Source organism: Emys orbicularis, chromosome 25 (genome assembly GCF_028017835.1).
Source record: "Emys orbicularis isolate rEmyOrb1 chromosome 25, rEmyOrb1.hap1, whole genome shotgun sequence".
In the NCBI taxonomy this organism is placed as follows: domain Eukaryota; kingdom Metazoa; phylum Chordata; order Testudines; family Emydidae; genus Emys; species Emys orbicularis.
The window spans coordinates 7,399,552-7,411,362 of record NC_088707.1 but is presented as its reverse complement, the minus strand read 5'-3'; the positions used below and the strand labels follow the sequence as shown (position 1 = coordinate 7,411,362).

Genomic DNA, 11,811 nt, shown 5'->3' with positions numbered 1-11,811 from the left:
GAAGGACCCGCTGCCGAAGTGCCGCTGAAGACCCGGAGCGAGTGAAGGACCCGCTGCCGAAGTGCCGCCGAAGACCTGGAGCGAGTGAAGGACCCGCCGCCGAAGTGCCGCCGAAGACCTGGAGCGAGTGAAGGACCCGCCGCCGAAGTGCCGCTGAAGACCCGGAGCGAGTGAAGGACCCGCCGCCGAAGTGCCGCCGAAGACCTGGAGCGAGTGAAGGACCCGCTGCCGAAGTGCCGCTGAAGACCCGGAGCGAGTGAAGGACCCGCTGCCGAAGTGCCGCTGAAGACCCGGAGCGCCGCCAGGTGAGTAAAAATTAAAAAGGCGCCTCTAGCAAGGAAAGGGATTCTCGGCCAGGGCTCGCGGGGCCCCTGTCGGGCCCAGGGCAAATTGCCCCACTTGCCCCCCGGGTGGCCCTGATGCTTATCTCATTTGCAAAGACTGTGGAGATCTTCTGAGGAAAAGCACGCCGTCAAAGGAGGCGAGATGAACAAGACTGGGACTTCTCAGCTTAGAAAAGAGACGACTAAGGGGGGATATGAGACAGGTCTATAAAATCAGGAATGGTGAGGAGAAAGTTAAGGAAGCATTATTTACCCCTTCACGTACGACACGAACCGGGGCTCACGCAAAGCAATTCCTAGGCAGCGGGTTTAAAAGAAACATACAGAAGTACTTCTGCACACAGCGCACAGTCAGCCTGTGGAACTCATTGTCAGGGGATGCTGTGAAGGTCAAAAGAATTAGATCAATTCACGGAGGAAAGGTCCATCAATGGCGATTAGCCACAATGGTCAGGGACGCAACCTCATCCCTAAACCTCTGACTGCCAGAAGCTGAGACAGGACGGCACGGGGTGGATCACTTGATAATTGTCCTGTTCTGTTCGTTCCCTCTGAAGCACCTGGCTCCAGCCACTGTCGGAAAACGGGATACTGAGCTAGATGGACCATTGGTTTGACCCAGTGTGGCCGTTCTTATGTAAGATCTAGGTATTATTTTGCTATTCACACGTACAGCGCCTGGCACAATGGGGCCCTGATCTCAGCTGGGGCCTGTAGGGGGTGACCGTCGTCCCAATGACTAATAAATCAAGGTGAGGGATGCAGATCACATGGGGCTAGAGGCGCTTGGGGGAGTTTCATAACATGCCTTTTCCCTTTATATAACTCTTGCCTCTTGTCTGGCAAGGGTTAAATGCCCAGGCTTGAGGTCGGTGGGTTTGCAGGACAGATGAGTCAGGCCAGAGGTAGAATCAGCTCTTGCAGCTGGCGGGTGGGGGGGAAGGTGTTTGTGGTGTAAAAATCAATTGCAGCCTGGCATGGGGTGGCAGAGTGCTGTGGGTTTGGATCCCTGCTCCTCGGCTCTCTGCCCTGTATCCGAGTACAAAACCCTCCCCTGCCCGCTCTGCAGCTGCTGTGGGGCTGGGATTTGGGTGGAAGGAGGCGGGGGGAGGGAGAACTGCAGAGGGGGAAGGAAAAGGTGGGGGACGTATAACTGTGCTGGTTCACACACAAAAAGGCAGAAGATGCAGGAAGCAACGTAGCGGAGGGGGAGCTTTTGTCATCTGGCATCTTCAGGGTCCTGGTGCCGCCTGGTTCCCGTGCTGGGGGCCTTGGGAAAGGGAAGGGAGCCAGGCCAGACATGGCGTGGCTGGTGAAACCCACTCCTGCCTATCCAAGGGGACTAGTGATTTGGGGGGCCCAGGTCGAGACCCCTTAAAGGGGTAGGCGCCTTCTGAAAATCCAGCCCCTCTAAGGCGTCTCGCCTCGATCCTCCCAGAATCAAGGCGCCCCAGTTTGACTCCTCGCTGCTGGGAGTCTTGGCTGGAGACGAGAGCCTGGAGGGAGCGCTGCCCCGTGTCGCCGGAGCGATTGGTCGACAGCGACAGCGCCCTGCGGTTCCCGATGAGCACCCCCAAGGGCGTTGCGGGGAGCGGGCCTTGCACGCCGCCGGGGGCGGATCGCCAGCCCCGTTTTACCAGTGGGGGAGCTGAGACGCGGGGAGGTGGCCAGATGCATCCAGCAGCTTTGAAGGACACACGGGCGCTGCTTGGCTGGCGTGCCATGGCGAAGAGGAGGACTAGCTTTGACCCATTGCAGCTGAGCCCTGCGGCCTTTCGTTCCTCCCCACACCCCGACCCTCGTGTGTCTGCCGCTCAGATTCTGCCTCCTGAGATCTCAAGGGACAGCGCTGCGGGATGCGGGGAAGCTGAAATCAAACCCCGTGGGGCCTGATTCCTCTGTGACTTGGTCAGAACATAGAGAGGCAGTGTGTAGGGCTGGATGGCGCTGGGTTTTCTTCCTGGGTCTGCCTCTGACCATGGGCAAGTCCCTTGGCCGCTCTGTGCCTCAGTTTCCCCTCCCACCCTTTGCCTGTCTCTTTAGCTTGTGAGTTCTTTGGCGTCTGCCTCTCGCGGTGTGTCTGCGCAGCGCCTAGCAGGATGGGACTCTGAGCTTGATTGGAGCCTCTGGACACTACTATAATACGAGTAATAAACAGAGGGGTTACTCCAGATTGACATGGTGGTAAGGGAGAGGAGAAGCCAGGCCCCTAGGGGGTCAAGTGGAGTTTCCCCAGGGATGAATTTGGCCCCTCGAAGCTCTCCACTGCGAGGTGATGCTGTGAACTCCCTGACTTCTGCCCCCAGTGGGTTCATGAATGGGCACAATCTGATGGCATTGAGTGGCCATGTCAGAGTCAAAGTATTTCTAAGGGGAGAGACGCTAGGCATCAGAGCAGCGTACGGTGACTGAGCCGTAGCACTGCAACCACAGGCCAGCGTCTTCTAACTCACGTGGTTAACGGTAGGCGGCCAGCACGGTATTTAGGGGGCTGATTTCGCCAGGGAGCCAAGCCACAGCCTCTGTCAACAGCGCCTCGGCAAAGCAGGTCTCTTCCGGCCAGGTGCCCCGCAACCTGATTTTCAAAGGAGATGAATGCGCCCAATGCAATTGCCCCTCTGAAAACCAGATCCCAACTGGGGCTTCAGCCGGCCTGCCTTGCAAAGGCTGCAGGGAACAACCACAGCAGCACCTAAAAGGTGCCCCCGGCCAGTGTTTGGGGGGTGGGCGTTGGAAACGGACCCGGCAAATCAAGAACAATCAAGCCAGGGAGTTGAGGGGTGCACCTGAAGCCCCTCCCCCACCAAAGCTGCTATTCCCCAATTATGATAGTACCCCCCCACTGCCCACACACCCCTTTTTCCGACCCCTTGAAGCGCTGCCCCCAGCCTCCCTCCCAGCGGGGGTCCCCCAGATCACCAGGGAAAAGGGGAAGCCTCCGCTTAGAGCCAGGACAGGCCCGCAGGACAGCACCGCTGCTGCAGACGGGCAAGGACTCTGCCTCGTGCCTTGGCCCGGAGCTAGGCTGAGAACGAATAAGCCTTCGTGCCATGGAGGGCGGGACGGGGTCGGGGGCAGCCAAAGGGGGACGTGGTAACTGGCTTGGAGGGGGAAGAGCGGATCTGTCCCCCTGCGAAAGGCGCCCAGAGAACCGGCCGCACCAGAGGGGGCTGAGTCGAGTTTGTCGCTGTTCTCAATAAGTCGATGGCAGAGCTGGGGGGCTTTCGTTGTCCCAGCCCCCTCCTACTGGGGCGATTAGCTCAGTGGCTTAGGGGTTTTGCAGGGGACACACGGCCCTGTTGCTTCCTTTAGGCGGGGAAGAAGAGAAGGGCCTGTGTGATCTCTCTAAGACCCAGAGGGAGCCTAGGCCGGGGCGGTAGGCTGTGCTGATTGCAGAAGAGCTGGAGCCTTCGGTCTCCATCACCAGCCATTCAGGCGCAGAAAGAGAGAGGGAGGAAGAGGAGGAGGAGGAGAAGGGGCGAGGGGCGGGGGAGGGAATCTGATCACCCGGCTGGCAATGGCCTGAGCCGATCCCTTAGGAGATCCAGCGCTCCTGCTCTGCCTGCCCGACCAGCCCTGCCTCCTCGCCACCCTGCTCCCGTTTCGCCTGCACAATGCCAGCTGTACGGCGTAGCCCCTTCCTACACTAGGGGGGCTCTGCTGAGGATGTGAGCCGGCGGGCAGGGAGAGCCATTGTGGGGAAGAGGAGCCAGCCAGAGGAGGCCGAGCGAGGCTATGAGGTGTGGGCGACCGGAGAAGGCTCCTCGCTGAACCATGATGAAGACGGAGCCCCACGCCGCCAGCCCCGGCAACAGCAGCAGCGGCAGCCTGAGAAGCGCCTCTCCCCACAGGAACGCCTACGAAGCGGGGATCCAGGCCCTCCGAGCCACAAAGGATGCCCTTGGGGCCGCCGAGAGCGAAGAAGCCAAGAAGGCCAGGAACAAGAAGTATGGCTCCAACGTGCACCGGATCAAGAACATGTTCCTGCAGATGGGGACCGCCCCGCTGGGCGAGGGCACCTGCGACCTGGCCAAGGTGAAGGAGAAGCCCGTCCGGCTTTCCTTGCCCAGGGCCAGCAGCCTGAACGAGAACGTGGACCACAGCGCGCTGCTGAAGCTGGGGACCAGCGTGTCGGAGAGGGTGAGCCGCTTCGACTCCAAGCCCGACAAGCCGGTCTCCAAGCTCCAGGAGACCCGGAAGATCTTCGAGCGGAGCCTTCAGGAGAAGGAGACCACCAACAAGCTCCTGCTGAGGAAGGAGAGGGCTGGCTTCCAGGACAGGAAGCTGGATGTGGTGGTGAGGTTCAACGGCAGCACGGAGTCCCTGGACAAGCTGGACACGGAGGCCGTGTCGCCCACCGTCAGCCAGCTCAGTGCCGTCTTCGAGAAGGCCGACTTGAGGAACAACCTGCACAAAACCCCCAGCAAAGTTGGGCCCCTCAACTCCAAGATCGTCAGCAAGAGGTCCCGGGTCTTCCTCCAGGGTCCGGAAGGGGGCAAGGCGGAAGCCAGGGGGGGCGACGGGCCGGCTCCCCAACTGAGAGGCGACAAGGCCCAACCCAAACCGGTCGCGCCCAGGCCGGGCGAGAAGGACGCCATGGGCCCACGGGCCCAGAGCGTCCAGGAGGTGCGGAAGATCAAGCCGGTGGAGGTGGAGGAGAGCGGGGATTCGGAGCAGGAGTTTGAGGCCGCCGAGCAGGCGGAGGAGAGGGCGGCCGAGCAGGACAAGAGCAAGAGCTTGGCGTCTGGGCCCGAGAGGGCCGAGATGATCCAGGCCGAGGTGACGGTGCATGCGGCCTTGGAGAACGGCGGCCTGGCTGCGGAGAAACACGGGCAGGCCCCGGAAGTGGACACCTACCCCGAGGAGGAGGGCAAGGCCGAGGGGCAGGAGGAGGCCGACCTGGGCGATGAGTCCAAGAAGGAGGACTTCTCGGAGGCCGACCTGGTGGACATCAGTGCATACAGTGGGCTGGGGGAGGACTCGGGGGGGAGCGGGCTGGACGAGGACGAGGAGGCCGACGGGCTGTACGAGCCCGAGTCGAGCTGCGTGGAGATCCCCGGGCTGTCGGAGGAGGAGGAGCTGGCTTCCAACCGCAAGATCCAGTTCAGCACGGCTCCCATCCAGGTAGGCCGCTGGGCGTCCCCGAGCCTCGCCAGGGTGGGGATAACGGGCTGGGCGCGCCAGCCAATGGAACCCTCTCAGCGCCCGCGGGGAGGTGCGAAGAATTCTAGACGGGGGTGTCATTCCCACCCTGGGGCACGTCACGAGGAAGTGTCAGAGCTGGGATCAGAACCCAGCAGTCCCTAGCATCTAGCCCCATGCGCCACCTCCCTCCCCGCCACCCGGTAGCTCCCTGCCTGGGGATTTTTCCAGATTGTCACGCCATCGCCCCCAGTTAGCATTGGGCCAGCTGGGGTGGGATGCCATTGATATTGGACTCTAGGGGTGCCAGGCTATCTGTGCCAACGTGCTGTCTGTGCGCCGGCACCCATGAAATGCAGCCACTGCTGGGGTGGCTGGACAGCATCCGTCCAGTACACACTCGTTCGGGGCTGGGGGTAGGCGAAAATATTGGTCAGGTGCAGCAGAGCCAACCCCTCGCTGGGGTGAGAAGTGCCAAGGGGCTATCAAGGGCTAGGCAGGACTGTGGGGTAGGGTGTGGGTCCCCCCGCACCCCGGTGAAGGTCTGAGCCAGCCCTGAACCGGTGATGCCAGGGAGTGTAGGTATGTGGCGTGTCTCTAGCCCATTAAGCCGTCCCCATTTGGTGGAGCGAGCAGAACCCGCCTTCCTCTTCCGCTGGCAGAGCGCGGACTGGTTTCAGACACCACCTGCCCGCCCGGAGCCCAAAGCCAAACCAGGCCTGGGCAGCTGCCGAGGCTGCTGGATTCTCCGCAGGCCGGATGAGGCTGCCCCCTGGCATTGTGGGCAGATCTGTGGCATGGGGCGGGCGGGTTGCTGGCTCGAGGAGGGGTCTGAGCAGTGTGGGGCAGGAGAACATCCTGGGTACGGGGGGAGTCTGCTGTGTACCCCAGGAGCCTGGCTTCTCTCAGGGATGGACAGCCTCAGGATAAGGATGAGATCATGAAGCTGACGAGGAGGGTGAAGGGAGGATACCAGCTGTCTGATCCTACCTCAGGGGAGGTCTTTCCATTGGCATCTGGGTTTGCCCCCCCCCCACGCTGCTCCTCTGCCCCTTTGGGGGCCTGCGAGAAGAGGCTACAATCACCCCAGCTTCCTCTCTGGAGTTACACCAGGGGCAGCATTTGGCCCAGTGCCTGTGATTTGGGAATGGGAGCCAGGAGGGCTCGCTTGGCGTGGATGAATGTGTGTGCATATCGGCCGGCGCCCTGCTCCAGTGCCCTCGCCAGTGGGGTGCGTAACCGACCCTCTGCACCCACCCTAGATCCAGGGGATGGGAGCCCGGCCGCTGGTGGAGCCCCCAGGAACAGGTGCATTATCACAGCAGCCACTCCCAAGCCCCCAGCTGTGGTTGTGCAGCTGATGAAGTGCTGGGGGGTTGGCCCAGGGTGCGCCTGCTCCCCCACCCAAAGCCTTGCTCCTGGAGTGAGCTGGGGCTCAGAGCGCGGCTGGCGCGCGAGCCATTCCAGGCCGGGTCTGACTCTTAGGGTCTGGGAATCGGGCCGTGAGAGACTCTCTGGCAGGAGCCAGGCAGCGCTGTTATCCATAGGCACCCCCAGGGGTTGAGGCGCCTGGGTGGGGAGGTAAGGCTGCGGGGCAGAGGGACCTTTTGCTAAAGCAGAGGGTTGGATGTCAGGAGAGTCGGGTTCCTTGCCCAGCTCTGCCATTGACTCGCTGGGCGATCTTGGGCGAGTCACGCCTGGCTCCGTGCCTCAGTTTCCCTACTTGCAGAGCACGGGCCGTCCGGCTGACCGGGCTGCCTGCAGGGTTGGAGGCTGGGCTTGTTAACGTTTGGGTGGCAGGTGCTGGAGCAGGACGCATTGCTGTCATCCTGGGGGTGTGGGGCCATCGCAGGAGAGTGGGAGATTTGCCCAGTTAGAGGGACGTTAAGACTTTGCTTGTGTGGTGTGCCGTGGCCAGGAGAACTGGATGCAGATGAGGCCTGCTGGGTCTCCTCAGTGGCCTGTCGGGGTAGGAGGTGGGAGCGTGCAGCTGCTGGGCTGAGCAGCGGTGGCTGGTCTTGGCCTTGTGGGCGGTGATTTTGGATTGTGCCCCTCTTCTCCATGTGTCCCAGGGGTTGACTGGGCTCTTCTCCCATTGCTGGCCTTCCGGGGACAGTGATCTTTGTAAAACCCCTTCTCCCAGGGCGGAGCTGCCTGAGCATCACGAATAAAGGCCCTGACTGAGATCAGGGCCCCGTTGCGCCAGGCGCTGCGCGTACAGAGTCGGAGCCCTTGCCCTCAAGAGCTCACCATCTAAACAGACCCGACAAAGGGAAACAGACTTGCCCAAGGGTCACCCAGCAAAGCCAGGTCTCCTGGGCCCCAGTCCAGTGCTCTGTCCTCTGCACGGGACTGCCCATCTCTCCACTCGCCTACAGCTGCCTCTCATCCATTGTTTGGCATGTCTCAGCATGGGATCTCTTGGGAGGAAGGGCTAGCCATTGGTCATGTCCCTGAGCTAACAGGCAGTGGTGTAGTATGTACTCCTCTTCCCCTGTGGGGTGGCCTTCGGGGGGTGGGGGATCCCCAGAGGAGAAGGAGCTCCGAGCTGTGAAGGGGTGTGGGGGCGGGGAAAGAGTGGCAGGGTGCCCGGTATCAGGGCTCTGCTGATCTCTGGACTGTCATGCCCCCCCTCTCCCGCCCGGGTGCAGCAGAAGTGAGAAAGGGGAAGTCTCACCCCCCCGTGAGATGTGCCTGCTTTATCGTCACAGCCTCTGAGCAAGCGGGACCGGCCCTCCTGGAGATTCACCCCGAGCCAGATGGGCACGGAAGAGCCTGGGATGGGGAGAGGAGGGAAGGGAGGGGCGACTGTGCCAGTGATCTGGGGCAGGATTCGGGGATGGGGGGCAGACACATACATGGTGCCTGGGGGGGGAGGGGGACACAGATGGAGGGAGATCCCTGGCAAAGAGACGCAGGGGTCCACTGCTGTCAGTTGGCAGGGAAGTTATCGTGCTCCACATCCCTAAGCGGGGCCGTGCTGGAGCAGGCAGGGCCCAGCCGGGCTCCTGATTGTAGATGGACCCAGGAGCCGCCTGTGCCGGCTGACCCGGGGCAGAGGAGCAAACGGGTGTTGGGTTCAGTGCAGCCCCTTGGCTATTGCTGTCTGAGAGGCGGTAGCCAGGCCACGAGCCATTCCGAGCTGTCACCAGGGCTGGCAGGGGGGACATCAGTGCCACCGGGGGCCAGCCGAAGCACACCACCTTCCTGCCACATTGCTAATGATTCCCAGTGCCGGGGCATGGCCGGGGGCTTGTGATGCCACAAAGCAGAGTGGCGATGCCCAGGGGGACGATGAACTCCCGGGGGCCGGGCCGCTATTTCTGGGCTTTCGCGACTTGCTCGCACTCGTATTCCCCTTGACTGGAGGAGCAGCAATTGCTTTGTCTCTGAGTTCGGTTATTTATAGAGCCGCGTCCCCGATTGCGTTGCTGAGTCAGTTGGATCACTTCTCTCGGCACCTGGGGCAGGCTGGGGTAGGGTCACTGGCGGGCTGCGTTTGAGGAACTGTTCTGAGAGGCCCGCTCCTCCCCGGACACCGAAGCAGCCGGGGGGTTCGGAAGAGTGCACCATGGAGGGTGCTGGGATCCTGTGACCATCTAGCCATTGGTGTCACAGCTAGAGTACTGGGGAGAACCTGGCCCTTTCGGTGCCTAGATGGGCGTTGGGCCCTTTGGAAAATCAGTCTCTGGTTGTGGCGCTTAGCCCGAGGACTGTGATTGCAGGGAGTGGCCAAGTGCTGTATTTTAAAGCCTGTAGAAATTGTACCGCACAGGCAGCAGAGGGAGCTCAGGAGCACCGGGCATGTATTATTGTAGGGCCTACCTAAACGGTTAGCTGGGGTGTTTTTTTCTCATTGGCGTGGGGGGAGTGGCGCATTGCGAATCGGGAGGGCGAACTTCAGCCGATCTGGAGGGAGGACGAATTCCGGGCCTGGATTCCTTGCGATTCTCTCTCACGCTGGGAGCTGGGCTAGGCTGGACTTTCTGCCATAGCAACACGCCTCTCAAATGTGCTCCCCTGCCAAGCCCCCAGGTGGCTGGGACCCCCTAATGCATGGGCATGCCCCCCGTGGGGAATGGGAGTGAGGGGATGCATCTCCCTCCTGTCATTCCCAGACCTTCTCGCGCCTGGTAGCCCCTCCCCGCCGACTGCTTCTTTATGTCATCACACCAGGGGCGTCATATGTGGACACAGCACCCTAGCCTCTGATCGCTGAGAGCAGCAGCATAACTCCCCTTCATACCAATGAGGGAGAAGATCAGGACCCGGCTGGAAACATACAACCCAGTGGAGTTGCTATTATATATATTATGGTACTTCTAGAGGCCCCATTGTGCTAGGCCCTGTACATACCGTTCCTGCCTCAAGACACTTGTCAATCTAACCAGGCCATCCCAAGGATGGGTGGGAGGCGAAACAGAGGCACAGACAGAGGAAATGTCTGGCCCAAGTTAGTGGCAGAGACGAGTCCTAATCCGGTGCCCTGCCCACCTGCCCTCTGGTCTTTGCCCATGGCAAAGTGAGTACGGACCAAGCCCCCAGCCGGCTTGTCCTGGGGGCGGCTGGCTTTCGCTGCTACTGTTACCCACGATAGCGAGCTAGATGTTAAAGCTGGTGCCTGCCTGGGCTACGATCGCGCCTTCGCTTGTGGCGAAGAAGCTCTGCCAGCCGCCGGCCCTGCAGTCCCCCACTCAAGTACTGAGCCCCCTGGCTGGGTGTGCTCCCCTCCTTAGAGCCGCCCTGCTAACGGGAGCCCCTGCCTTGGGGGCGAGAGGGCAGAGAGAATCCGGCTGCCGCTCCGATCGCTCCACAATCAGAGTCCGCACGTTGCCCAGCGAGCCGAGATCTGGAGTGAGGAGCGTGTCCGCTTTCTGAGCGTAGCCTCGCTGTAAAACAAGCCCGGGGAGTAGGCCCTCCCCTCCTGGAGCATGGCTTCCACGCCCCCCAACCTCCGCCGTCGTCTGCTCCCAGGGGCCAGATAGCAGCATCGAACGGGGCAGGCTGTATGGAAATGCAGCGGCCGCCATCTTGGCCAACACGGAGGTTTGAACTGGGCACCTCCAGAGCTAGATGCAGGAGAGCCGATAGCTGCTGCTGTACCACTCTTGTATCTGTGGAGCGGCACCTGTAATATTCACTGAGCAGTAGCATGTGGGCCACAGAACGGGGGGGGCAGGGGGCTGTTTTGTTTGGCCTCTTCCTCTACTATGGGCCCCTCCACCAAGAGGACTGGATGTGAGACGAGCCCTCTGCAGGTGACTGATGTTGCACTGCTCAATCGTTACATGGATGGGCTGTTGGAGCTTGTTTGGGCCGAGTGGGGAGAAGGCGAGGGCTGGTCGGGCATGTTCCGTGGTGGAATGTTCCGATCAGCTGGCATGGCGTGTTTTTCTCTCTGCCACACACAATGCCCCAGGGAGCTTCATTCCAAAGAGCTTCCTCCCCAGACAACCCAAATACCGAGAATACCTACCGTGAAGGGAGCAGCAGGAGCCGAGGTCCATGTGCACAGAAGCTGTCTGCAAGGAGAGAATTGGCAGTGCCCCTTGGTACGCTGCACAGAGCCTCCTGCCGTGAGGGAACGAGTGTGCCAGGCCCAAGTCTTGGCCCACACCCCCCAGCAGAAGGCAGCGTGTGCTCAGAGGTGGGGAGGGACTGCTCCTCAAACATGTGGGGGTGCAGTTGATGGGGGTGGGGAGGCTTTTGGTTAGAGCGCAGAGAGCTGGGAGGGCTGGGCTTGGGTCCAGTTTCTGCCTGGGAAGGGAATTGGGTCGGGGCGCAGAGGCTGATATGCCGTCGGGATCGGAATCGTGCATTTGGAAGGCCAGGAGCATCGTCATAAATAACAGCCCTTTCCATCCACGCATCTTCAAGCCCCTCGCAGAGGAGGCAGACATCCACCTTATTGATGGGGAAACTGAGGCAGGGAGGTGATCAACCCATTTGCCCAAAGTCACCAGAGAGGCAGGGTTAAAACCTGGGTCTCTGTTATGCTCAGATGCACCCCCACCAGTCATCACGGTCACTCAGCCCGCCATCGTCTTGGCAAATCCCAAAGGGATGCGGCTTCCTTGCCCCATCGATCTCTGGCAAGGTGCTGAAGATGGTGTGATTGTAGACGCTGGTTATGTCCGTAGCGTTCCTGGGGTCTCCTGCAGGGCGCCCCCTTTGACGGCGGCAGGGAATTGGTGCTGGCGCCGAGTGGGGTGATCAGTGGTCCTGGGTCGCAGCCTAGCCGCTGGGCACGTGGTAGCTCAGGCCTCCTGGATGAGGGCTGGGCCAGTGAGAAGTTGGGGAGTCGGGGGTCCTGCCCGAGGGTTAA

General features: G+C 61.2%; 1 protein-coding gene across 1 annotated transcript in view; it reads left to right on the top strand.

Moving 5' to 3' along the window:
* The first annotated feature begins 4,118 nt into the window (after positions 1-4,118).
* PPP1R9B (protein phosphatase 1 regulatory subunit 9B) overlaps positions 4,119-11,811 on the top strand; it is a 42,397-nt gene continuing 34,704 nt past the window's right edge. The window contains exons 1-2 of the mRNA XM_065422594.1: positions 4,119-5,023; positions 5,081-5,468. Coding sequence (XP_065278666.1) covers positions 4,119-5,023; positions 5,081-5,468 — 1,293 coding nt within the window. The remainder of the gene's footprint in view (positions 5,024-5,080; positions 5,469-11,811) is intronic.